General features: G+C 41.2%; 1 protein-coding gene across 23 annotated transcripts in view; it reads right to left on the reverse strand.

Annotated features, from left to right (window-relative positions):
• Pard3 (par-3 family cell polarity regulator) overlaps positions 1–26,556 on the reverse strand; it is a 559,894-nt gene that overhangs the window by 230,919 nt on the left and 302,419 nt on the right. For all 23 annotated transcript variants that reach the window (XM_052726921.1, XM_052726930.1, XM_052726931.1 and 20 more), the window contains 5 exons: positions 17,647–17,772; positions 16,013–16,395; positions 11,779–11,918; positions 8,842–8,970; positions 6,182–6,220 (listed from right to left, as the gene is read on the reverse strand). In XM_052726921.1, coding sequence (XP_052582881.1) covers positions 6,182–6,220; positions 8,842–8,970; positions 11,779–11,918; positions 16,013–16,395; positions 17,647–17,772 — 817 coding nt within the window. The remainder of the gene's footprint in view (positions 1–6,181; positions 6,221–8,841; positions 8,971–11,778; positions 11,919–16,012; positions 16,396–17,646; positions 17,773–26,556) is intronic.

The raw sequence follows: 26,556 nt of genomic DNA on the forward strand, positions 1-26,556 counted from the left end.
GAACATTGAAGGGAGACACTGTAAGCTCCATTAGCATTTCATTATTAATCCACTTGGCTCCTGAACAAGATTAAAATTAACACCAGCTTTTAGAAATTAGTTTTTTTGGCAGTAACTTTTACGAGTTTGCTCTTCAAAGACCATTTGGGATGCGACATTATAAAAAATCTCCACAACGCTGAGCTGTGTACAGCATCTCTGTGTTCTGACCGGGGAAAAACTACTTTCAACCTTCTTGTTATGTACTGAAGCTGTGCCTTCTCACCCAGTGGATTCTAGTTCCCACTTCCAAACAAATGGTAACATGTTCTCCAACACGGTCGAGCCATTTCTGCTGCTCACTTCCGTAAGCACACGGACAATAGGTATCTCTGGGTGTGTGTGTGTGTGTGTGTGTGTGTGTGTGTGTGTGTGTGTGTGTGCAGAGCATAAACAAGCTTCCCATCAAACTTGACTGCAATTCCCCCCTGACCACTTCTCCATTAGCCATTTTTTCCCTTTTAATGTCCAGAAACAAAGAGCATTTTGCCCAGCATATTAGAAATAGGGGCCCTGCCTCACAGGACCTGTGAAAGCCATCTAGTTTCCCATTTTCCTCAGAGAAGCAGAAGGGTATTCCCCCATGTCCAGTGAGGAAGAAAAATAGTCACTAGCCTTCCTCAGGCCCTAGTGTTTTTTCTTCTGTCAACAATGGTCCCAGTAGCTCTGAGACCCTGGCTGTCTATGAGGGACTGTGAATTTACAGTGCACCCTAAACACACCTTCCTTTCCTAAAGAAAGGAAAAGGACAAATCTCTGGGCCTCAGTGGACAAATGTGCATAAAATATTGTGAAGGAAAACAAAGGGGAAAAGGTGTAAACACAGCACACCATAAGGGTGAAGCACTCAGTGACAGCTCATGACGACACTACATTCACAAAGTAATCACACAGGAGTCCTGCTCTACTGAGTTAAAGTCTACAGTCTGTAAATCCCTGACAGATTACTAATGAAGGACAGACACGCCCACATCAAATCCAAAAAGGGAGGTGAGCAAGCCATTCACTAAGAAAGAACAGAACAACAGGGAGGCCCTGTTCTCCAAAGTTAACAAAAAAGTGTAAACTGAATGGGAATTACCCATGTGTCAAAGGCTTTCATCAGAACAATGACATGTGGCAATGTGCTGAACTGGATATGTTTGGCTTGGGCATAGTGGTGCACACCCATAACCTTAAAACTCGGGAGGCTGAGGCAGAAGGACCCTGAGGTCAAGGTCAACCTGAGCTACTAGAAAGGCTGTCTTCCAAATGAGAGATGAGGGGAGGGGAGAAAGGAAGGGAGGGGAAGGGAGGGAGGGAGGAAGGGAGGGAGGGAGAGAGGGAGAGAGGGAGAGAGAGAGAGGGAGGGAGAGAGGGAGAGAGGGAGAGAGGGAGAGAGGGAGGGAGGGAGGGAGGGAGGGAGGGAGGGAGGGAGAGAGGGAGAGAGGGAGAGAGGGAGAGAGGGAGGGAGGGAGGGAGGGAGGGAGGGAGGGAGGGAGAGAGGGAGAGAGGGAGAGAGGGAGAGAGGGTTATGTCCTGGAATGACAGGTGAATGCATAAACAGACCATTCAGAAGGCAATTGAAGAGCCTCTAAGTTCATTGCATATTGCATTAAAAATTGACTGCAGCCATGCACAGAAATCTGCAGGGATGTTGATGGCCTTTATTACAACTGCCCCAAACAGAGCCTCTAAATGTCTGACACGAAATGAGTAAGTAAATTATCATGTACTTAAAGAGCATCTATCACTCAATCACTTACAGTGTCTAAAATATTTTTATGATGGGAAATTTGGGTTTGTAGAAAATAAGGGTTTGTTTAACTTCCAGTACTTTGCCCATCAAAGCCTTGATAGTGTCTTTTGTAGATTGCTTAATTTCTGTTTGTATCAGCAAGAAGCTTCATAGGGGAGGGTTTGATGTCAGTCTTAGGTGGTGCGAAGGACATGCCATTTACTGGCTCTAGCACAGGCCTATGGGCAGGACACAGATTAGCTACATATAAGATGGAAATTATGAGCAAATACATCAATATCATGACAATAAAGTCACAGACCTGCAGGTGATTATAGTTTTCTTTTGCTTGGCTGAATTTTCAATAGTCAATGTTATTATTTTTGTAATCAAGCAATCTAGTGTGCCATTTAATTTTCTTCCCTCAACGACACAATAATGGAGTGGCAGACATACACACAAAACAAAGACAAACAGGGTGGATGGGGAAGACCAAGGGAGGCTGGTGGGCAGGGGATGGGACTGGGGTCACGGACGGGATGTGGCTGAGCAAGGGGTGAGAAGCTCATGGAGCTATCAGGAAAAGCAGTCACCAGCACATCCACAAGAGAAATGTTCACAGAACTAAAGAGAGAACACGCTACGCAGGGATTGTAGACAAAAATGAGCAGAATTTTATCATTTTAATTAAAAGGAAGACTTTTAAAAATAGAATTTATCTTAGTAAAAAAAATTTTTTTGTATATACTAAGCACAAATCAAGTTTAAAATCTGTATTTTGATTTTAAAAAATTCCTTTGAGATAGGATCATATAGACCAGGCTTGCTGTGATCTCCCTATATACATGAAAATGACCTCGAGATCTTAGTCCCCATATCTCCACCTACTCAATGATAAAATTACAGGAATGTGTCTCCATGCCTAGCTCCATATTCTTATTTATCAGAGGAAAGATAAACAATGGTGTATATTATTTGAACCCATCTTTCTGAGACTCATTATTTAGATTGTTTATTTATTATTATTGTTTATTTTTGTAGTAATTGGGGATTGACCTCAGGGTGTTGCACAAACTAGGATCTACCACTGAGCAACAACCTCAACGTCCCCACCCATCCATTTTTTGTTTTGTTTTGTTTGACATGCTCTTTTAAGCTTCCTAGACTGGCTTTACCCGACCCAACCCCCAGCAGGATTTGGCCTGAAGATCCTCCTACCTCAGCTTCCCCAGTGCTAGGAGCACCAGGCCTGCGTATTAAATCACAATCTTGTATCTGGACTTGCTGTGCTCTTTCCTTATTTAATGAATAGCAAATAATTGTTAAGGAATTTAATTTTTTTTGTTTGACAATTATAATGGTTATTAACTTCCAGGATCTGCCCAGAAAAGTATCCAGAGAAGAATCAGAAAAACCCAAGTTAAGACATATTCTCAAAATGATGTGCTCTTTAAAAAAAATGTTCTCAAGAGTAGCTTTCCAAACATGCAAAATGAAGATAGAACAAACAACTAGTCCAGACAGAAGATTACAGATGCACGATGACCAATGCCATGCCACACCATGACCTGACTCAGACTGTAGCCTAGAGGTGCATTCTTACTTATGGCTCATTTGTTTTAGAAACAACTCTTGGTACCTACAGCACTATGCAACCAATGCCAGTTTATTGGTTTCAATAACCAGAGTACGGCTGCAGAAGAAAATGTCCTTGCACTTAGGATTAAAGCAGAATCACATAAACAACTGACTTGTCGGTTCAGAAAAAGGCTACAGAGAGAATGGTGCACAGACTTTTCGAAGGAAAAGAGGGTGAGAACTAGGTTGAATATAGCAAAATGTTAACAATGGAGGAGGTACGTAAAGAGAACTTCCAGGGATTCTGACAGTACCAAAAAAAAAAAAAAAAGAAATTAAATACAGTGACTGATCTATTCAGAATAGCCTTGCAACATTCTAAGATTATATTCAAACTTACAGAGCTCAACATAAAAATAAACTTTAAAGTTAAAAAATGTACATGTTACAAAGGTACCAAGTTTATCACTATACTGCACAGATGATAACTGATGAAAACACTTCGAGGGAAATATGTCAAAAACATTCAGCAGTCATTTTCACAGTAGAGGAATTTCAACTCAATTCCTTAGTGAGTCAGCTCTGTTTGCCTGTCCAACTCCTCTACCTTCTGCAAAGACTGGGTAAAAATCAGTGCGGGCAGACAAAGGATTTTAATCACATTATGCTTTGAAAAAAAACCACAGAAGTCAGTGAGATTCAAAGCCACAGAGAAATGTCATTCATCCCATAGCCATGCTGCAAATCCTCCCCTCAGTATTTATATTGCAAAGGCTTCAGGATCTGGCTACAGCTATGGCTAATACTAATACTAAGTAAGATAAAAATAAATATGTACACATAAAGATGTATGAGAACATAAATGTCCCTTGACTCACCGTGGAATTATACCTAGATAAACTGACTCTAAGCTCAAATATTGCAAACCTGAAATGCATTTAGCATACCCAATGTACCCAACATCACAGCTAACCCTTCAGAACATTTTTATTAGCTGACATTTGGATAAACTATCAACTACAAAGATTATTATCTAGTAAGGCATTCAAGTTCTCCAGTCATTTATTGACTTCTCATGGAAACGAAGACAAGAGGATGGAGCGTATATGTATACTTCATATTCTTGTGAAGTTGGAGACTGGTATTTTGACCCTTTGTAAGGAGGGGCGAGTGCTGCCCGTGAGTCAGCCTTTTATGTGACAGGCATGTTTTATTCAAAGTAAACCAAATGTTTCACACTTTCTTTTGCTCAAGGTTTTTTAGAACTTTTGAGGTTTAAATTCATGACCAACTAGGACTTACTGGGATAGGTAGTAAAAGAGCATGAAAGGTTGGCTGTGGGTTCAGCTTTGAGATAGGTTGTTCAGCATTTGCATGAGGTCAAGTCCAGCACTAAGTAAATAAACCATTTTTTAAAAACTGAACATGCAGTTGTTCTAAATCCTGAGTAAGCCACAGTTCATTACTAATTTGAAATGTCATTTTCAGACACAAACACACATATGCCTAAATATATACACATATCCGTACACGTGTACAGTCTTTTATGTTTCCAGAATTGCTCCTCAGTGTTAGGTGGCCTGCTTGCCTGTACTCTGGCAATCCCTGCTGGTCCGTGTTACACAGCTTTCCATTATCTTTGCCAAATAGAATGATCTCCTCGTCTGTCCTCTCTCGCTAACATCCTCCATGTGTAACACCATGGTGGTTTTCATTGGCTCTCATGGCTGAGTCGTTCTACAATCAAGAACTCAAGGTTGTGGCTCTTCCTAACCTATACTCATGGGTGTGTCACAGTCTCCACGCTGCTTCCGAATTCTGCTCTGAGGTCTTATTTGCCAAGCAGTTTTTAAACGATGAAATATTTGAAAGTAGCATTTTATTTATTGAAGTTAATTACGTTACTTAAAGCCTTTATATGCTGATGATTTTGGTTTACCTACTTGGTAATAAATTTTGGAAACAAATAGTAACAGTACTCATTGTGAATATTGGTGGGTTTTTTTGTTTGTTTGTTTGTTTTTGTTTGAGACAGGGTCTCTAGATAGCCCTAGCTATCCTGGATCTCACTACGTTGATCAAGCTAGCCTCAAATTCACAGAGTTCCACATATCCCTACCTTCTGAGTCCTGGAATTAGCTGAAATTGGGAATATTTTTATTTTGTTATTTTATCTTTTTTTTTTCCCCCCAGAGCTGAGGACTGAACCCAGGGCCTTGCACTTGCTAGGCAAGCGCTCTACCACTGAGCTAAATCCCCAACCCTGGGAATATTTTTATTTTGTATTACTTGATATGCAAGATCCCGACTTTAAGCTAACTATTGATTGTCACATTAAATCTCCTCTCTTAGACCATGCAGCACATCATCACAGAGACCAACACATCTCATACTTCAGACAGTGTGTGGCTTGGTGCAGGCCAGAATGCAGCCTACCCCTAATTCCCAGTGTGAATTAGGGTTACTCTTCTAAAACAGACATGGCTGAGCTGCATCTGTATTTGAACTTTAGCCCAGAACACCTGACATATCCCCCCTCCCTTTGTTATGACAACTATGCTTACCCTAATTACTGATCTATCATCATATCTTTCCTGATTACACTTTATATTATACTCTCTTGACCTCACTATATTTTACAAAGGAATAGGAAATAATTCTAACATTTACATTTTTATGGAGTTTGTTTGACAAGACCCCATTCCAGGCCCCTCCCATAATATGGAAGTAAATAAAAGTTATATTAAAAATATATCACCTTGGTAAAGAGGAGGGACAAATAATACCATACTGAATTAGCAAGTGGGCCCTTTATCTTTGGAACATCTCTAAGGGCAGATTTCTTACCGTTTCTTTTGGAATCTGCATCTGGCTTGGTTCAGCATTCTAGAAGAATTAAAGAGAAACATCAATAAAGACTGATTTTCATCATCAAGGCCCAGGCACACAATATTTTATTAGAGAAGATTAGGTTGTTTTAAAAGTCATAAACTAAGCTAGGCAGTGGTGGTGCACACCTTTAATGCCAGCACTTAGGAGGCAGAGGCAGGCGGATCTCTGAGTTCGAGACAAGCCTGGTCTACAGAGTGAGTTCCAGGACAACCAGTGCTACACAGAGAAACCCTGTCTCAAAAAAAAACAACAAAACAAAATAAAAATAATAATAATATCAACAATAAATCCATAACTATACATGAAGGTTCATTGTAAGATGGCTGACGCCGGGCGGTGGTGGCGCACGCCTTTAATCCCAGCACTCGGGAGGCAGAGCCAGGCGGATCTCTGTGAGTTCGAGGCCAGCCTGGTCTCCAAAGTGAGTTCCAGGAAAGGCGCAAAGCTACACAGAGAAACCCTGTCTCGAAAAATCAAAAAAAAAAAAAAAAAAAAAAAAAAAAAAAGATGGCTGACATATGACTATATTCCAGACTGTGTCAGGTCTTAGACACGTATTTCAGCAGTTCTTCTAGATATATGTTTTTACCAGCTCATTCACAGTACCTCACGAGCTTATATGCAGGAAAAGAAACCACAAAAACGGTTTCCAAATATACTGCTGTCTCTAAATGTGTTCGCAATCTCCAAAACCCAACCCCAGTCTTAAAGCACAGGGCCATTTGACAGCTCCACAAAGAAAAGCAGTCAGTACTACAGTGGGAAACACAACTTGATATCTCAATGTGTTCCACAGGGAACACACGTAATTCCTCCTACATAATATAGAACATGAAAGGTTGGTATTTAGTTTATTTAATTTTTCACAAAAGACAAACACTAATTTAAAAGTATTTAGATTAAGACCCACAGAACTGAAACAGAGATGCCCCAAACAAAGAGAGCTACATTAATTGGAGTTAAGAATTATTTTTAAACACTCCTTTTGACTTTTCAGAATGTTATTATTTTAAGTCTCAAAAAGCAGCTGCAGCACGTGTAACAGACTGACAGCCTACTGGCCCTGTCCTTAATGAAAAGCTCACAAGCAATAAATTAAATAACCGTGGGGGAGGGGGAACAAGAGCAGCAGACGGAAGAAACAGAAGCCTGGAAGATCCGAATTGGCCCAGAAGAACCTGCATAACCCCAGGCTGGCACTTGCTCCCCCGTGAGACCGCTGAAGAGCAGTGCTGCAGCTTGGCACCCTGGTAAGGCCAACAGGCAGCCTGAGAGTGCCAGGCAGAGTCTGAGCTTCCTGCCTGCCCAGGGGAGGCTGGTGCTTTGGTGAGGGCTCATTTGCAATCGAATAGAGACTTCCCAGATTTAGGATCAGGTGGCATCTTAAACACAAAATTGGATAAGAGTGGAGAAAATGGAAAACTGAATTTCAATTGAGAAATAATGCATTAAACATTTGTTAACTATGACGAAGTTCTCATAATTTATTCAAAATCAATCTGAAACACAAGTGTTCATGTCTCACCCTATCACAGTCTTAAACCCCCACAAAACCATGGAAGACTCTCAGGTCTGTGTGTAACCAAGAGACTGGATAACCATGACTGAAATTTAGCTTTATTTTAATAGCCATTTAAATAAATAACTAATTTTTATAGATAATGTATCAACCATGATGCATCACACTTGCATAACTTCAGAAAATCAGATCTATATGACAGATTGGGGAACTATAGTCTAACCTTGTCACTTGTCTCGGCTACACCAAGCTAGCAGCTAGCTGAAGGAGAGCGCAAACATTCTGGGATGTCTCAGGGCAAGCCTGCTTTGTGGAAGATTTAAGATGCCACTTGTCCTTGAGCCAAAACAATCTTCTAAGCACATCAAAAGATAGATGAGGCTTCTAAATGAGTCTCTTTTATATAGAAATACATATAATTTACATATAAGTCATAAAAATAACACTTTTTTTTCCCAAAAGAGTATTCAGAAATACATTTACTCTCTTATTCTGACCAATACGATTTCACTGTCTCTGCCTAATGGATGTCAGCACAAAGGGCAAAGGTGAGTTATAAACAATGTCATTGTGGTTTTTCCAAATAAGGTCACTTATGCTTGTGATTGTGATGTCTTGCCTCTTACATCTTTTTATTTTCATAACAACAATTCTGTAAGTTTCCTTAGTAACCAAACAGGAAGTTAATTTACCATTAACTGTGCTTAGTTGTATTTACTACGAAAATCTGAAACCTGAGAATTTGTCATATGAGAAGAAGAGATGGCAGTATTTCAACTACAGCCTTTGCAGTGACAGTTATGAAATGACTGACATCTTTTGGTTCAGTCAGTCTAGCTGAGAGGTTACAGGGATAAACATGATTGCCTCGAAACCCTCCTTACAAGCGGTTTATTAAACAGTCATCCATTCAGAGTTGAGGCATCTATTGCTAAGACTGGCATAATTAGGAATGTTTACATTGAGCTATGCATGAAGAAATTAAAAACTATAGAAACTCCTTAAGACAAGTCTCCATAAGCATTCACCAGTGAGTAGGTGGCCTAGATCACTGGCTCATGTGCAGAAGTCTTCCATCTGCCCTATGGTTACACACCAGTTCCCTTGGGTGGAAAGCATCTTCTTGGCGAAAGATTAGAAGGCTCACGGTCCCCTCCATCTTGGTACTTCTCAACAGGGAAACAACTTCCTCCTGGGACTTGCCTGCTAAGTCTACTCCATTGACCTAAAACAAAGAGAAGATATTTAGCTACAACCCTGTCCAAACAAGTAGCAGAAGAAAAGCCAGAGATCCAGAACTGAGGCCATCTGTTACTAAACAAAACTCTTTCCATGCAAAATTTGGTCATGAACAGGTAACCAGGAAGCATTGGTGGCTCATAAAAGAAGTCCACCAGATAGCCAGAAATCAGGGAAGAAGCAATAAATTCTTTAGTGTTCACCCATAAACCAGAAACCACAACCGCCATCCTTAACAGGCAGCATGCCATAAAGAGACAGCAACCATGAGGTCGAGTCAACATGGAGCTGCTATGAGGACTGAGCTCATGCATGGCTTTGTGCATAACAGGTTTCCCAACAGCAACACAAAGGGGCGCTGTTCTCGGAAGAAGAATACAGCAGCAATATATTGGTATAAACGCTTGACGCTCCAGTGAAAATGAAGAAGAATACATATTTTATCCTTAAAAGGGAAACACTAAACATCAAAAAGATTCACTAAAAAATAATAACAGTTTGGGAGGGGAAAGAATGCTTCATCTTAGTTTTTCTCAATGTATCAGAGGATTCAGTCAGGCAGACTTTTGGAAGAATACATTTTTGAAGAATCTTACCATTTTTCATCCATGGAAATTATAATGCTGGTTTCAAGGAAGGATTTTATCATTATTATTATTATTATTATTATTATTATTATTAAAAGAGATGGTTTGACTATATACGTAACACAGGTTGAAGTTACTACGTAGCTGGGGAAGCCTTGACTCACCATCCTCCTGCCTGGGGCTCCCAAGTGTTAGGGTTGCATGTATGCATCGCCACACCAAAGTAAGGAGTTTCATTTTTTAAAAAGTGTATGTTGTTCTCTCTCTATGAGTCAAACATTGTAAGACGAGTAAGTACATGACTTAAATTCTAATATTAGAATTTCCCTGGAGTTAAGGTGTGTTTTGGAACCTGGCCTTTTGGTGGAAATACTCTCACAGAGCTTCACGTGCTCCTTCAAAGCAATGAAAAGCTTGCAGACAGTAAGGGGAGGGCTCTGCAATGTGACTTGTACATAGTCTAGAACACTATGGACACTGCAACATTAGGTTTGAAACACACAAAAGGAGTTCCAGAACGGAGACACAGCTGGCAGGCAGCTCTAAGCACTACACCCGACTCAGAAGCAAGGCAGGCTCCAGAGCGCTCCCACCTCTCAGAGAAAATGAAGGTGCTCCTGACTCACCGAAAGCGAAGCCATTATCTGACTCAAGAGGTACAAAGACAGTGACTATCTTCAGGGAGGAGGGAGGGAAGGAGGGCAGCGAAACAGGAAGTGATGAAGAGGAACAAGGAGGCGGGCACATGAGCAAAGGCAGACAAGCCCTGCACACGAGGCCCTGGGTTCATCCCAAGTTCAGACAGAAAGAATGAGACAGAGACAGACACACAGCCAGGAAAGGAGAGGACAAGTAAAGAAAGAGGAAATGGAAGGACAAATATTTCTCTTTTTGAACTTACATGCCAACTGAGACTTCTAAAATAACAGAAGCCGTAAGTACCGACTTGCCTACAGCTGCACAGTTTATATCTGAGATAGAATAGAACTTTCTAGAAACAGTCCGTTTATACAATTTGGGATGAATCTTTCTGGTTAACAGACTAATTCAATGTCAGCTGAAACATGTCACCTTATGTGTAGGACAAAAGGGAACAACATAAGACTTAAGGGAGAGATTCTAAACTAAAGACATGGGAGAAAGGAGTGGTTTCTTAGTTCTGCTGCTTCTCAAGAAGTTCAACCCAGAGGGGTCAAAGCTGCATGGGAGAGGGCGTGGTGGTAAAAGTTCGTTTTATCCATATTTGAAGAATTGCTAACAAAGTATGATTTCTACCAAGAAGAATGAACAAAGAGGGACCGAATGGTGCCCCATTAGTGTGGGCTGTGGCTTGGAGTGTGTACATGGTTCATGGATGAGGGGCCTGGCATGTCAATGGATGTGGCTCAGTGATGAGATCCTGGGTAGAATTCCCCAATGAGGGCACTTGGGTAGGGCTCAGTTGTGGGTTTGTGGCTCAGTGCTCAGAGGCATGGCTCAGTGGAGGAGCAATTGCCTAGGAAGCATATGGAACTGGGCTTCATCTTTAATGCCAATGAAAAATAAATGAGTAAAAATTAAAATATAGGGGTTTTTTTTCCCCAGAAGAAAACCCTTAGAAAAATAGGTCTTCAGTTCTGAGTTGGTCCCTCATTTTTTTAGATGCACACAGCTGCCGACATCAGAGATTATGTCTATGTTTATGTATTTTTCCACAATGACCTCAAATACCAGTGAAGTTAAACCCTGAGCATCAAAGGGACATTTCTAAAATCTGTTTTCCTTTCTGTTAACATTGGATCTTGTGTCTCGGTTTGCAGTCCAGGTGATCATACCAACCTTTACGCCTTCCTTTCAAGGCACGTTCACATTGACTTTATCTGTCTTGGTTCTGATATCTAAGTAGTTGACTTGCCTATGCTGACACATATTAAGTATAAAGCTGTCTGAAATCACAATCACAGAGGTATGCACACGCATAATGTCAAACATGCCCTGACCTCATAAACCAAATAGCTATATAGCTAAATATTTATAAATAGCCTAGAGAGAAAGGTAATTTCTCATCGGAAAACATGGGGGAACATAAAGTAAAACAAATAGTTTTCTGATACCACATTTCTGCTAAAATATGTAATTTCATATTCTACGAAAACGTTTACAAACTAACTCCTGAAGAAAGGAATGTTTTCAGGGAAGCCAGAAGCCCTTGCCTAGAAGCCACTCACCTCTATGAGCCGGTCTCCTGCCTTGAGTCTCCCATCTTGAATGGCGGCCCCTCGAGGGAGGATGTTCTTGACATAAATGGGAGCTGAGCCACCTATAGTGACATCTCGGGAAGTGATGCTGAACCCCAATCCTTCTGTACCTAAGTCAGAAACAGAGACATCTGTAAGAGCTGCCGCGTATTGTGAACTGCACATGGGCGCCACACACACCGGACTGGCTCACATTCTGTGTCAGCTTTACATTTTATAATGTCCAGGGGCCTACATGCCTTTTAATGCTTTAGAAGTTTCAATGACGTTTTCAAGCTACACTAAGTTTGGAAGATTTAAATTGTTTAGCTCTAGCAGCCATTAGTCTTTTTTGCTGGTCTTATCAAGGACAGATGCAAGTTAATGAACTCATATGTCAACTTTAAGTCTTTGGGTGCCAAACGGACCTGACGGCTCTACTTGAAGAGATCCTGAATAAGCACATCTGTTAAAATCTATAAAACCTTTGGGGTCTGAAGAGATTGAAACCAGTAGTATTCTTGGTAACCAGCCTTCCTCATACTCGGAGTGCAGCAACCTACTTGCACACATGAGCTATGTTGCTTACCCTTCTCAAGTTCCCTTCTACGTAACTGAGATCCTCCCATGTGTGGCCCCATCCCCCACCATAGGGCAGATCACACAGGGAAGAGTCCAGCTGGAAATCAGGGCTACTGAACCCTAGGGTCGCCCTGTCATGTTTAAAGGCACTAAAGGCTAATGAGATATCAGTAAGTCACTTTCTTATTTTTTATAGATTTATTTATTTATTTATTTTATGCATATGACTGCTCTATCTGCATGAACAACTTTATGCCAGAAGAGGGCATGAGATCCCACTACAGATGGTTTTAAGCCACCATAGGGTTGCTGGGAACTGAACTCAGGACCTCTGGAAAAGCAGCCAGTGCTCTTATCCACTGAGCCATCTCTCCAGCCCAGTAAGTCACTTTCTTGATTTACATAATTAAACTTCTTCTTTGGCAAGCTTCTGAGCAAACCATCTCCTTCGATCAGTATGTTGTGGAAAGGAGTCACACTCTGTTATAACTCAAAAGTAACGAACAAAAATACACCAAGGTGCAGTGTGCGGAGCCTGAACAGTATCTACTAAGTCATAGAATTTGGTAACACTTCTAATGAGCAATTTCTACTTGAGCCCATTTACTTCTCATGCTACATTTCAGTTAATGGGATGGCAAATACATGGTCATCATGAGAGGGATGGAGATATACACAAGACGATGACGAGGCTCACATAAAAATGAATCAAAAACTGTGACACATGAGAAAACCATGACAGGTAGATAAAATATGAGGTGACCAGGAAGGAAGAGAAATGAATGCTCAGTCATCCCTGAAAGCAAACATGCCAGAAATACTCTGAGGTTCAAACAAAACACACATCTCTACCCAATGGGAAGCCACTTCCAGACCGCCGGTTAGTTTCTGCTGCTGTCTGTGCTGAAGCCTTGACTGGCAGGCTGTCTATATGAGTTTGACTAATTATTCTTCTGAGGCTGTCACATATGTCTCTGTGCCTTTCGTGAAACTCTAATGACTTGCAATAACATCTATTAAGAAAGAATTCTAAATTATTCTCCTTTGCAATATTAATTTGTACAAACTACAAAGATGGGCTATTCTATGAACCACAATTCTATTAAAATATCAGCAATAACCCCTAAATCTATAAGCCAGAAGTTCAGGCAATGACCTTTAAGGGAAAGATGAATAGATGTCAATTTTCATTTGGTGAAGCCAACAAAATATTTTGCTCTGATTGAAACAGATTACTGACCTTCTCCTCTGACTTTATTAAAAAGCTAATTTCTACAAAAGAGCAGGGGATTTGAGAATGCCAGATCGGCAATAAATATTAAGAAATCATAATTATTGAAGCAAGTGAGTTGGGGTTTTTCTGTTCTGGAGCCTCATGTGACAGAGCTCCAAAATGATTTCAGTGCGTTATCATCCCAGAGAATTCTCTTTAGTATCAAGCGCTATCTTCAGCTTGTAGATTAATACCACTTAGAGCACAACAGTTTACTCTGAGTTGAACATATGTTTAACATGATCACACTATGCTTATTAATGGACTTCTTAAAAAACCTCCAATGTTTCAAGAACTGGTAAAAATAATATCTTTCAGCTACAAGGAAACATTTAATTCTTGTGCAATCATTATTACCATATCTGTATTCAGTCCTAATCAAAGACAATCAACATTCTCGTCCTTAAGTATAGTCAACACAATCTATTGATGTAAAACATCTGTAGACACTGCTGTAGAGGCAGCAGGTGCTTTTGTTGGATAGTCTCATTGCTAGTTAATGGAAATCAACACAAATCTAAGAGAGTCTATGTCATTAAGATTACCAAAAGGGAAAGAAATATTTAAATGAAAACCACCACTTTTAATTTTCTTTCATGGATGAAGATCAGACTTTCTGAATTAGGTAAGTAAACAAAAGTCTACCTTTCTAAATCATACTAAAGCAAAACTACTAGTTCCTGTATTCAAAAACAGTGGCTCTTTTAATAGTAAGTAAAGTGACACTTGATGAATAAGTTCATGTTACATCATAATTTGTCACATCTATTATTTGTGCAAAACTGCAATGGATGAGTATTCTTCCTTCAGTATAAAGACAAGTATAATATTATAAATAACACTGTTTGTGAAGTAACATTAATAGAACACTGGTCCAGTACAACGCTGTCTCTCTGTAGAAGGAACCTGAGCAGGATTCCTTCATTGTTATTCTTCATATACCGCTAATTGTGGTGCCTGACGTATTTCTGGTAAAAAAAACCAAAGCCTGTCACTTGAGTGGAGAGAGAAGAAGGGGAACTGGATCTTCTTCTAACTGAGAACAGACAGGAAACAGAGGGCTTCCCATACAGCTTGCAAAGTGTAGAAGCACTTGTCAAGTCCTGTTTGTACCAATCAAGTATTTGTAGCTTAAAAGCCAATAATCAGAAGCAGTGGCTCATAGTGAGTTCAATGAAAGAATTGTTCAGGCCCACAGCCTTCTAGGCGCTACCTCAATGACAAGGAGAACAATGAATGGCAAGATATGAAAGACACGCTGGCAAGGATTTGCTGTCCACAGCTGCTGAACACAGGTAAGTCATTCTGGATGGCTCTCCAGGTGCTGTTGGAGCTGCCTGGGCTCAGGAGGGCATTTTGTTTTAATAAAGCCATAATTTGAAAGGCATGATTTTGAAGTACTTAGCTAAAGGGATGCAAAGAAGGTCAAGCGTGGCCATCACTCTGAATAGTGGAAGAGACCAACGGCATGTTCTCTATGTGTGTTGTCTGTGTGCATGGAACTGCCATCTACAGGAAGGTGGAACATAAATAGACCAGTAAGGGTAGAGAGGAGTTAGTGGCACCCCATCACCATTATCTGTCAAGGATAATCTTCAAGGAAATGAAGTTACATTCAGAAGAAGAAAGTGCAAACAGACAACTCTGGGCTTCTTAACAACTTTGAATCAGACAGTCTCCAACATGGGTGCCCTTCCCATGGCATGCTGAAGGCAACAGAGACCTCTAATTTCCTGCTTAAGGCATGGTTGCCAGTCAAGATATGGAAGGAGAACCTATAACCCACATTTAGTATAAAAAATTCTAACCTAGGAATAACAGCTGACTCTTATAAACATGTGCTGCAACCTATTCTGAACTTTTACACTTCAATTTCATTTCTTCTGCATTTGTGTGTACATGTGTGTGCAAGGGCATATGCACCTGTGTGAAATGTGTGTGTAGGCCAGAGGTTAGTGTGAAGTGTCTTCCCCAATTGTGCTCCGGCTTATGTTTTGAGACAAGGTCTCACACTGAACCTGGAGCTCGCCAATTTGTCTAGAATGGGGCTGGTCATGAAGAGATCGACCTGGCTCTGCCCCCAACATGCCTGGCTTTTATGTCTACACTGAGAATCTCAACTCAGGTCCTCATGCACATGTAGTAAGCCCTTTACCACCAAATCCGTCTCCACAGCCTTCCATTTTAAGTTTCACAGGGGAGGGATAACGATGGGGCAGAGGGCCTGACAGGCAGAGAGCCCTGGGCTTTATTCTGAGCATGGAAACACTTAGACAACAACAACAGAGCACAACTGTCCCCACCTCAGGACTCTCTCTGGCTAGTAGCGTATCTTCAAAGAAGGCCCACCTGACAGGAAGGGCATCCTACCTTTCTTAAGCTGGATGTTGAGTCTCTTGCCTACTCTCTTAGTGTTGTACACACCGCCCACATTGGTACTGAGCGCATTCTGTGGAGCCACAGCTGGGGCTGCGGGTGGTTTAGCAGAGGCCTGAGCACTAGGAGGTAGTCGAGGGTGAGCATCCAGTTGCTCGGGTGGATGAGTCAGTCTGGGTGCTCTGGGCAATGCATGAGGCACAGTGCTGGCCACGCTCCTGTTGTCCACACAGTGGCTGTCAGGGCTGAAGCGGCTCGGGGAATAGTTGTTCTTCTCTCGCTGGGAGAGCTGTTCGTACTGCTCCTTGTTTGCTGCAGGGACCACGTGGAACCAAATGACACGTGTACGCATGGCTTGGCGGAACATATGCTGTGCTCTGGATTCGACAAAGAGTGGAAGATTTGCAAATGAGGACTAGCGGAGCAGAAGATAACATGAGTTTGATTAAGTATACTAATTAAGCAACAAGAACCAACAGACTGTTGGAACCATTCATGAAGCATGTTTGTGAGCGCTGATAAAAGCAGAATGGTTTCTCCAAATATAAATTTCTCGTTCTGTAAATAAAAATGATAAACCTATCTCTGACTGTAGATAAAACAAAGTGCCCTCCATTGTAAATCGTCAATAATGATTAAGTGCTAACACACTTATTCTCATTTAATAATTATTCTAGTTTACTGACAGAAAACATATATAGCTTTCTCTCTCACAGGTGTGGCCAACCTTCAGTCCTTCTGCCACATACGTTCAGGATACTTATGAATTCAGTCCAACACACTTGTGGATGGCAACGACATATCACAATGTCAAAAGGTTGAATGTTGCTGCACAGAATTATGCCATAAAACTAATAAAGGCACGAAGTATTTTCTTACTAAGGGACCAAAGAAGTTTTAAAGAAATAAACACTCTATAGTATACTTATGGAAATATAGGAGGCAACTAACCACTTGTCAATTATCATCAAAACTGGTTCAATTTGTTGCACATATCTCACAAACACTAATTCCTGCAAACAGAACCTAATGATGCATCAAGTACCACCCACCCAGTCCAGATCCTACCTGCTGAGGAGCCCTAAGACCCACTGGAAGGCAGATCCCACTCTGTTGGTCCCCAGGTCTCACATCTAAGTAAGAATGCTATTCATACCTACCCAATTTTAAAAGGTTTTTGTTGCTTCTGTTACTTTTAATTTACTAAGGGTTTCAGTCAGGAAAAAGAATGCACCAGAAAAACGCAGTACTGTGACTCAAAGGAGCCTTTCTCCTGATTTACACTATGAAAGACAAAGCTGGAAATGTGAGATCAAGTCAGCCCAGGGCAGACTTCCTGAAAGTAGAGAAACCAGTAGCCTTGAAACACTGAAATCAGGTGCAGAACAATGTGGGAACAGTTCAACTGGTTAGAAGGCACTCTAAAATACAGACAGATAGGAGTCATTACGTGAAGTTTGGTTAAATTCTAGATTAAAAAACTAGATAACTGCATAAAACCTCTCCTGTGATACAGTATTCAATGTGTCAAAACACCCTAGCAAAAGGTGCCACCAAGGTGCCACACCACCAGGAGAGGACCCCGCTGCCACCAGGGGAGAGGACCCCACTGCCACCGGCACACTTACTGCTCAAATCTCCTGTTCCGAAGATCTCCATCGTTAATCCTCACAATGCAGTCGTTCTCATGGAAAAGATTTTCTTGCTCAGCTTTTCCACCTTTCTCCAACCGCTTTACTAACAACCCCAGTGTTCTGGAACATCAAGAATGTGAACAATTACAGGGGTAAAATTCCCTCCGTGTGCATCAGCTCTATGGTACATGTTGACACACTCCCTTAAAAGCAGATGGACTAGGGTGTTACTGATACATTTTCAAGTAACATTGACACAAAACTCCCCACAGTCTAAACAATTAGTAGAAATTGACCCTTTCAATCAATACCAGAAATCATTTCTGACTTGTCATTATTATCCTTCTAAAACTAAGTGCATACTAAAACTGCTTCAAAATGCTGGCGCAATGGAGCCTGCGGAGGATATCGGCGGGTGTCCCAGTCTGAACAGGGATGGTTTTAGGAATGGCTCTGGTAGGCTTCTGTGTCAGTCCAGTGGGCATGCTCCTGGATGCAGCCCCTGAATCTTTCATGAAGAATGCCTGGCCTCCCTGTGCTTTATGTTTGAATGATACCAGCAAAATCTTCAGAGAGAGTCAGAGAGAGAAGAGACTTTCCCTTGCACACGAATTGTGAATTCAACCATAGGCCTATAATTGGAAGTTCAAAACCTGCCGAGTCTCTTCCTAAGTAAGTGATTGAATTGCCACACTCCTGGTTGAAGAAAACCGGAAGCAGGAAAGCAGTTCAAAGAAGTTAGTTAACATTTCTCTCATCTGCATATAGGCACTCAAACTTTAAGACAGAGCATGAAATGAAATTTGTGGAGAAGGCGGCAAAGTAAAAAGATAAAAGTATTAATGTCCCTTGTAGTGGTTTGAATGAAAACACCCTCCGGGCTTAGGTCGCCAAACACTGGGTACCTGGTTGTTGGTGCGCTTGGGGGATGTTTCAGAACCTTTAGACGTTCTCCTTGATGGAGGAAGAGCATCCCTGGGGGCCGGCTTGGAGTCTATAGCCTTACTACCAGTTCACCACCCTGCTTTGTATTTGGGGCTGAAGATGTGATCTCTCAGCTTCCTGCTCTGGCGGCCTATGGCCGTGCCTCCTACCATGATGGACTCTTAGCCTTCTGGAACCATAAGCCAAAAGAAACTCCTTTTCACCATGAGTCATTTTTGGTCATGGTCTTTATCACAGCAATGGGAAACTAACTCAACAGTTGGCACCAGAGAGTGGGTGTGGCCATGAAGAACCTGACCATGTTGATTTTCGAAGGAATGGGGAAGACTTTGGAACTTTGGAATAGAAAAACAGCTGAAGGCCGTAAGTGGAGCATGCAGGGCCATCCGAGACCCCACCTGGTGAAGCATCCAACTTGTAAGAGAGTTCAAGGGCCTTTATAGATAGTAATTCCAAGATAATGATCTGAAGTAAAAACAATTCAGAGTTACCTGTTTTGTTTCTGGTCTTTCTATGATTTTTTTTTTTCCAGTGCTGGACAAGCACTCTACCACTGAGCTTAATCATGACACCTCGCTGAAGACTGTCTTTCTAAATTGTCCTTCTATGTGGCCAAATGCATTAGTAATACTAGTGAACAATAAAATATTACAAATCACTGGGTATGGTGGCACATGCCTTTAATCCCAGCATTCAGGAGGCAGAGGTGGGAAGATCTTTGTGAGCTCTACCCCAGCCTAATCTATATACTATAAAATGAATTCCAAGACAACCAGGGCTGTTACATAGAGAAACCCTGTCTCAGGGGAAAACAAATTAAAAATCGTAAACAAATGACTGGCCATAGTGAAAGACAAGAGAAAAGAAGTACACTAACCTAAGCTTCAGCCGTCACTCCCAGGAAAGGTTACTGCCAGATAATGGGCAGGGCCTACAGGAGGCCCAGTGACACATGGTACCAGGGAATCAAGAACTGCCTGGACTAAGGTGATGTGACTGTCATATCCACAATGCTGGAATCACTATCTCCAAAGAATGAACTGATGGAAAGGTCAAGTGCTACAATCTGCAAACATTTCTCATTGGCTTCACTGAGCAAAAATGAACACAAAAGGAATGGGAAAGATCAAAGAACACCTCCCAAGAAAATGTGCACAGTTGCAGGGGAATGGAAAGGAACTCTGAAGGGCAATCCACCAGAAGCTGAGTGTCAGGCACCCTCAGTGTCCTGGAAGAAGCCGGGTGACAGACAAGACCTATTTGCATGCCTGCTGCTTCTGACATCAAGCTGTCTCAAGGCTGCAGTATAGGGCTCTCTGTCTCTATGTCTGTCTCTCTCTCTCTGTCTCTGTCTCTCTCTTTCTCTCTTTGTGGCTTTTTGAGACATGGTTTCACTGCGTAGCCCAGTCTGTCCTTGAACTCAGAGAGATCTGCCTGTCTCTGCCTCCCAATTACTGGGTTTAAAGGCATGTGCCACCATGCCTAACAAGATATATATATATATCTCATAAACTGAATTCATCAGCTAGAGCTTCTTCTGAAGAAATTTAAAACAAAAAGACCTATGTTGTTACACTGGAGAATTAGGAGAGCTAAGAAGGCCGCAGGGCCTATGAACTGTCAAGGTACAGGGTATACTTTCCTTCTGGGGAGCTACTGCCAGAGTTCTTTAGGAGCAACCATGACCCATCAGAAGGAGCTGGGGGAGAAAAGGAGGGCTAGCTCTTGGGGGCATTGTTCCTGAATCAGAGCCACCCACGCTGGCTGCACTGAGCCACAAGGTTGAGAAAAGACCTAGTGTTTTAGGAACGGAGCTGGGGAGATTTATGAAGAAATGACTGCAGTGTGGGGTGATACGGAAACAGGCCCGCTCCACGTCCAGCTCCCATGTGAACTCTGGGTAGATCTTACATCAGTCACAGGTTTGCCAAAGAAATGCGATTTTCTTTTCTTGTTAGACGGAAATATTTCTCAAACCTATTCTTCTTCCACTGTTCACTACAAGGATTTATTTTCCTTCTTATTTTAGAGAAAGGAAGGGATGAAGAAAAGGAGGGAGGGAGGGAGGAAGGGAGGGACGGAAGTCCTATGCCTACTAGGTACAAATCTCAATTCTGAATAATGTATTTAAAACAAAAATTGACAATTACATATCTCTCTCTCTCTTTAAAGCCTTCCCTCACAGTTGCTGAACACTATCTCTCGGGGCCAGGAGGAGGGAGACTCGCAGAAAGCAAGCTGCTGGATGCTGCATCTCTGTGTGTGATTTTGGTTGCATAATTAGAAATTTAACTGCTCAGATTATATTAAGGATTCACCACTACATTTTTACAAGGTTCATTAGCCTAATTATACACTTAATTCAAACAAACTCAGTTGCACATGTTAACATTTTAATTCTAAGTATAAATTATAACCAATGATAAAACTGAAAATAAGTAACAAATGTTTTATTGACATTCAAATTGGCTCAGCCAGTGTGAGTTTTGCTTTGATAATCTCCACTCCCACAACTGCCATCCAGCTCCAACGGATGATCACAGTTCATCTTAATAAACGCTGACATGGTACAAAGGCAACAGTGAAGGCAGGGTATGAACGGGTTTCCTGGCAAAAAGACCCCGTCAGCTCCCCAAGGGTTACAAGTGGGAATCAGCAACTGTACATGACTTAGAACACGGCCATCGCCATGGCCACAGTGGAGAGCCCAGAAGGAAAGTTCATAGGCATTTCAGGTAAAATAACAATCCTGGTAGACAGGAGATTGTGTTCAAAATACAAGTATGAAAATGACTTTATGTAAGATAATACCATATTCAAAGAATGTTTACAATAAAAAAGGCTTTAATTTAAAAAAGAATCCTTATAAAGAATCTGGTAGAGGGCATACCAGCATCTGTGAGGCCCTAGGCAGGATGCCCAGCACAACCTCAGAGTACATGAACTGGACAAAAAGACAGATAAAGACGGGGAGTTTCATTCAGTTAAAGCAGAAATTAAACATTATTCTACTCCATTTAAAAAAAAACACATTTCTTTTTTCTAAAACTATAAAAAGGACAGAGCCAGGTTCAACCCAGGTATCTGGGAGAGCTCCTAACAACGGCAGGCTGCCTGCAGGAGGAGGTCAGATTCCCTGGAGCTGGAGTTACAGGACAGCTGTCACGGGTGCTGAGAACAGAATGCTGGTCTCTGCACAAGGAGCAAGTGCTCTTAAGCACTAAATCATCTCTCCATGAAATTATTTCAGAAAATAATTGCTATGGCATTTTATTTATGTGTGTATACATACATGCACATGCGACAATTCGGTTGTGGAGGTCAGAGGACAACACTGTGGAGTCAGGTCTCTTTTCAACATGTGGGACCCAGCAATGGGCCTCAGGGTTCAGGTTAGCAGTAGGCAACTTTCCTTAATGAGCTATGTTTTTGGCTCCTGGTTATCTTTTATTAACAATTGCCTTCACACCACAGTGTGAACAGCTGCTTCCATGGTGCATGTTTGATCTGTGATGGCCATAACTCTGGGAGTGGGGCCGACAGTTTCTGTCTTCAGAAACCACTTTGAGGCCTTACATCTTAAATAAATAAATAAAAATAATAACAAAAAAAATCTCCTTAAGTAAAACTGACAAACATCTAATTACCAATTGCATAAGAAAAGGTAGTGTGAAAGAAAATATTTAATAACAAAAGAAGAAAGACTCTTGGAAGCAGGTTGTGCTATGCTATGGACATGTGTTAGGCATACTTGTGTACACTGGGAAAGATTCAGAACATGGACTACAAGAGGCAGGCTTCAGAGCCAGGGAAAACCTTTCCAGCAACATCTTCAGATGCACTGGATTGACTCTCATCTCCCAACAAGCTAAGCACTCTTGTACGAGCATCTTCCTTTGGAATGTCCTCAGGGAACTATTGCCTGTCCAGAATATCATATCCAGGACAGATTCCTTATTTCCTTCAAAGAACAGGTTAAGCACAGAGTGCTTCTTGGGAGCTTGCGCACAGGCCAACAGTCAATCGTCTCAAGTCTTTTCAATCCCTGAAGCATGAGGATCCTATCTTTTAATATACATGTTTCTCAAGTCCATCAAAGAAATACACAGGCTGACAATTTTATAGTTCTGGCCCATAGTTTGGTAAATGATTTTGTATCTTGTTTTGTATTGGCCTAAGGTTATACTGTAATCATATTTTTGGATCACTGCAAAGTCTCAGAAAATTTGTCAAATAATGCCACGGTCAGGATAAGTCATTACTATTTTATTTTATTTTTAATCTTGTCAGTTCTTATCATAAAGCCCAGACTGGCCTTGAGTTTAAGATCCTCCGGCTTCTGCCAAAACAGTTGGCCTGCAATTTTATTTACCAAGGGCTTTGAATTAATAGCTCTGGATAGTTCCTAGAAGTAAAAAGAACATATAAAATACCCTAGTTCCGCCAAATGATCTCATAGTAATTTGTTATGAATGTCTTGAATGTGTTTACATTTGTGACTTAAATAAAGTTCTTTGTCAGCCAGGCGGTGGTGGCACACACCTTTAATCCCAGCACTCCGGAGGCAGAAACTGGGGGATCTCTGTGCGTTCGAAACCAGTCTGGTTCCAGGACAGCCAGGGCTGTTACACAGAGAAACTCTGTCTCAAAAAACCAAAAGCAAAGTTGTTTGTCATATGAGAGAGAAATGAAAAGACAGATGTGAAGAGAAAGTGTTTCAAAGTAACGAAACTGGAGAAGGAGTTCTGAGTGCAATCAGCTCACTATTTTTGTGAAATGTCTACAAAGAGACTTAAGTGACTCAGCATCATAGAGAAGATAATCCTGTGGACTTTCCTACTGTCTCTGTGTCTAGTCTAGAGTCAGCCATCCAAAGAAGAAGAGTTGGGAGATGAGTCATCTGAATACTGCCAATGAAAGCACAACATTCAACTTACTAGAGAAAACAGCCTTCCAAAGGGCAGTTCTGGCAGGGTCAGAAATGAAGCTGCCACGGCCCAGTGGCTGAAAGCTCTCTCCAACTCAACTTCCCAAGTTTAAATTACTGCTTTCCTTCACTACATATGACACCTGAAGCAGTCAAGGAATGTCCCTTCTCTATGCATAATTCTCATTCTGAATTAGATTTGAAAATCTAAACAAGAAAGCAAAGATTACATCTACTTATCATTTCTATAAAAAGTATTCTGGGAAAAGTATTCAATTAGATATGACTCTGGATGTGAGATGGTCCAAGACAGGGGAAATTTTCATGCTTACTATTCTTGGAGATTTCAATGGACATACTTGTGCGGCTATGTTCCCACTAAGGACATGTGGTTTCCTTGTGAATTCTACCTCACATATTCATTTCTGCTTTATTGCCTTGCTCAATCTGCCCGAGATCCCAGCTCTCTTTGTGAGCTGCCATCACATTTAAAACCATCCTCCACTACCAGCCAGCCCATTTCCAAATTCCAATATGCCTTTCTACCAGCTCACAGATCATCCACCATGTAACTACAGCAAAAGTTATCACATAACATAATGATGTGATTTCCTAGCTATCATACCTGTACTGCAAATCCCTGTTCACCTTATTTTCTGGTGTTCACTTTCCTTACCATAGAGAAGTTTCTCTCATGGTTTATGATGGTGAAATATAGTCTTCTGTTGATCTTTGTTTCCTGGCACTCACCATCCTCATCACTAGGTGAGGCCCCTCGGGATATCTGACAGAACAGAAAGGACCATCCCCAAGTGTTTCTGGAGGCTCTAGTCTCCTAGAGAAAGGACTCTGTGTCTAAGCAACAACATCTATCTCTGTTAATGTCCACCCAACTCGAGAGCTGGAAGCATCAACTTCATGAAGAAGATTGTAGACCCAGTGTGCTGGCTAGTTTTATGTCAACTTGGCACAAGCTAAAGTCATCAGAGAGGAAGGAGCCGAGCCTCAACTAAGAAAATGTCTCCAATGAGATCCAGCTATAAGACATTTTCTTAATTAGCGATCAGTGCAGGAGGGTCCTGTTCATTGTGGATAGTCCCATCCTTGGGCTGGAGTTCCTGGGTTCTATAAAAATGCAGGCTGAGCAAGCCAGCAAGCAACCCCTCCATGGGCTCTGCATCAGCTCCTGCCTCCAGATTCCTGCTCTGCTTAAGTTCCTGTCCTGACTTCCTTTGGTGATGGACAGCAATGAGACAGTGTTTCATTGCAGCAACAGAAACCCTAACTAGGACACCCAGCAAACAAGAAGAATGAAAGCCAAGTACTCCTATTCTGTTGCCATGGGAAAATTGGTGATGACGGGAAAGGATTTAGGAAGAGTCTGCTTTTCCTAGATCAAAGTCTTTGTTCTTTATACAGGAATGTTGCACACAATTTTCCTCATTAAGAGTCAAATTAAAAATGACTCAGCTCTAGAGAGGCTAGTTCTGCAGAAGAATTTGTTTGTTTACTTGAATGGGTTTTGTGCATCCAAACTCAACACCATGGTAACCACCAACTGTGGTAGGCTTTGCAATATTTTTCTGAATTCACCCTACTGGCAGGTTTATTTCTGTTTTCTCCTTTTGCTTTAGGATTGTCATCTGTTTATTTTATTCTAACGTCTTTCACAGTGAGGTTGGAAATATGTAATACAAGAGAAAAAGTAACATGTTTGCAATAAAAATACTGGTTCAAAGTTGGCACATACACAATAATCTTATTTGTGATGAATTACAGCTCACAAGAAGTTTCAGATACAGCAGTACTAGGAAGCTATGGTCCATGCATTTTTAACTTCAAGTTTCTTTTGAGATAATTCTAAATATCCTTAAAAGAAAATAAAGCCAAGACACATTGGATAAAAAATATTTAACTGAAAGTTCTTTGAAGATATTTTAATGTTTTTCCAGAGTTTAAAGTAAAAATAAAAGAGAAAAAAGAAAAAAAATGTAATGAATAAAACACCACTCTAAAATTCAAGGTGAATGTTATACTGAGCTACAAAATGCTGTATTCATGGCACTTCAAAAGAATTTTAATAAATTCAACTTTTAGCTTCAAGTCAATCCACGAGCTATATTTTAACCAAAGGAACAACATAAATTTGTACTAGCAGTCACCATAATTAATAGGAAAGCAGTACAATTGCTCAGACTTAGATTAGTGCAGCCCATGTTTGGCTATGTGCTAATTCAGACTCCACCTTCCAGAACATGCAGGGCAATAGTTGTAGCACATGTGGCTGGCTCCCTGTCACTGGTCTGGGATTTCACTGTCAGTCTCTAGCCTCAGTCACCATGTCCGTTCTAGGCTTTCCTAACTGACACAGGTGCTATGACACTGGAATAAGGCTACCGGCCAATTTCCCCCACTGCCCCCTGAAAGCCTAAATATTTCCTAAAAGAATAAAGTAAAAACAATAAAAAGACTAAGGGGTTCAAAAACAAGGTAAAAACATGTTTCACCAGGTAATCAAAGTGAACAAAAAGATGAGAGGTCACATATGCTCAGGGCTAAGTCCCGGGGTGGAGGGGAACAGCCCATCTGGCCAAGGCACCTGCCCATCAAGCAAGCATTAATATAAAAATTAACCAGCACTATTGGAATATAATAAAGCATACAAAACCATGTTTACTGCATGGTCGCGGGGGAGAGTGAAGAAAATTCATTTGACATTTGTAAACTTTAAGGAATCATATTCTTTGCAGTAATGAGGTTGAAAATAACAGCATAACATTTGGTGTCGTGAGCATTTGGAGAGTAAAGTCAGCTTGCCCAACTTTCTAAGGAATTTTTCAAAAACCATCAAGTGTCTTACCTAATTGCAGAAGTGAGCTAACAGATACAAACTTAAAACAAATTCCCACCTAAGATATCCAGGTAATTTTTACTGTATGATTTCTTTTCCCCAGATAATTGCTATACTCTCCTGGGGTTTGTAATTGCAGGCAGAGTTGTCAGCTTGCCACAGAGTCCGGGAAGTAGTAGGA

This window comes from Peromyscus californicus, unplaced genomic scaffold (assembly GCF_007827085.1).
Source record: "Peromyscus californicus insignis strain IS unplaced genomic scaffold, ASM782708v3 Scaffold_8__1_contigs__length_139910024, whole genome shotgun sequence".
Classification (NCBI taxonomy): domain Eukaryota; kingdom Metazoa; phylum Chordata; class Mammalia; order Rodentia; family Cricetidae; genus Peromyscus; species Peromyscus californicus.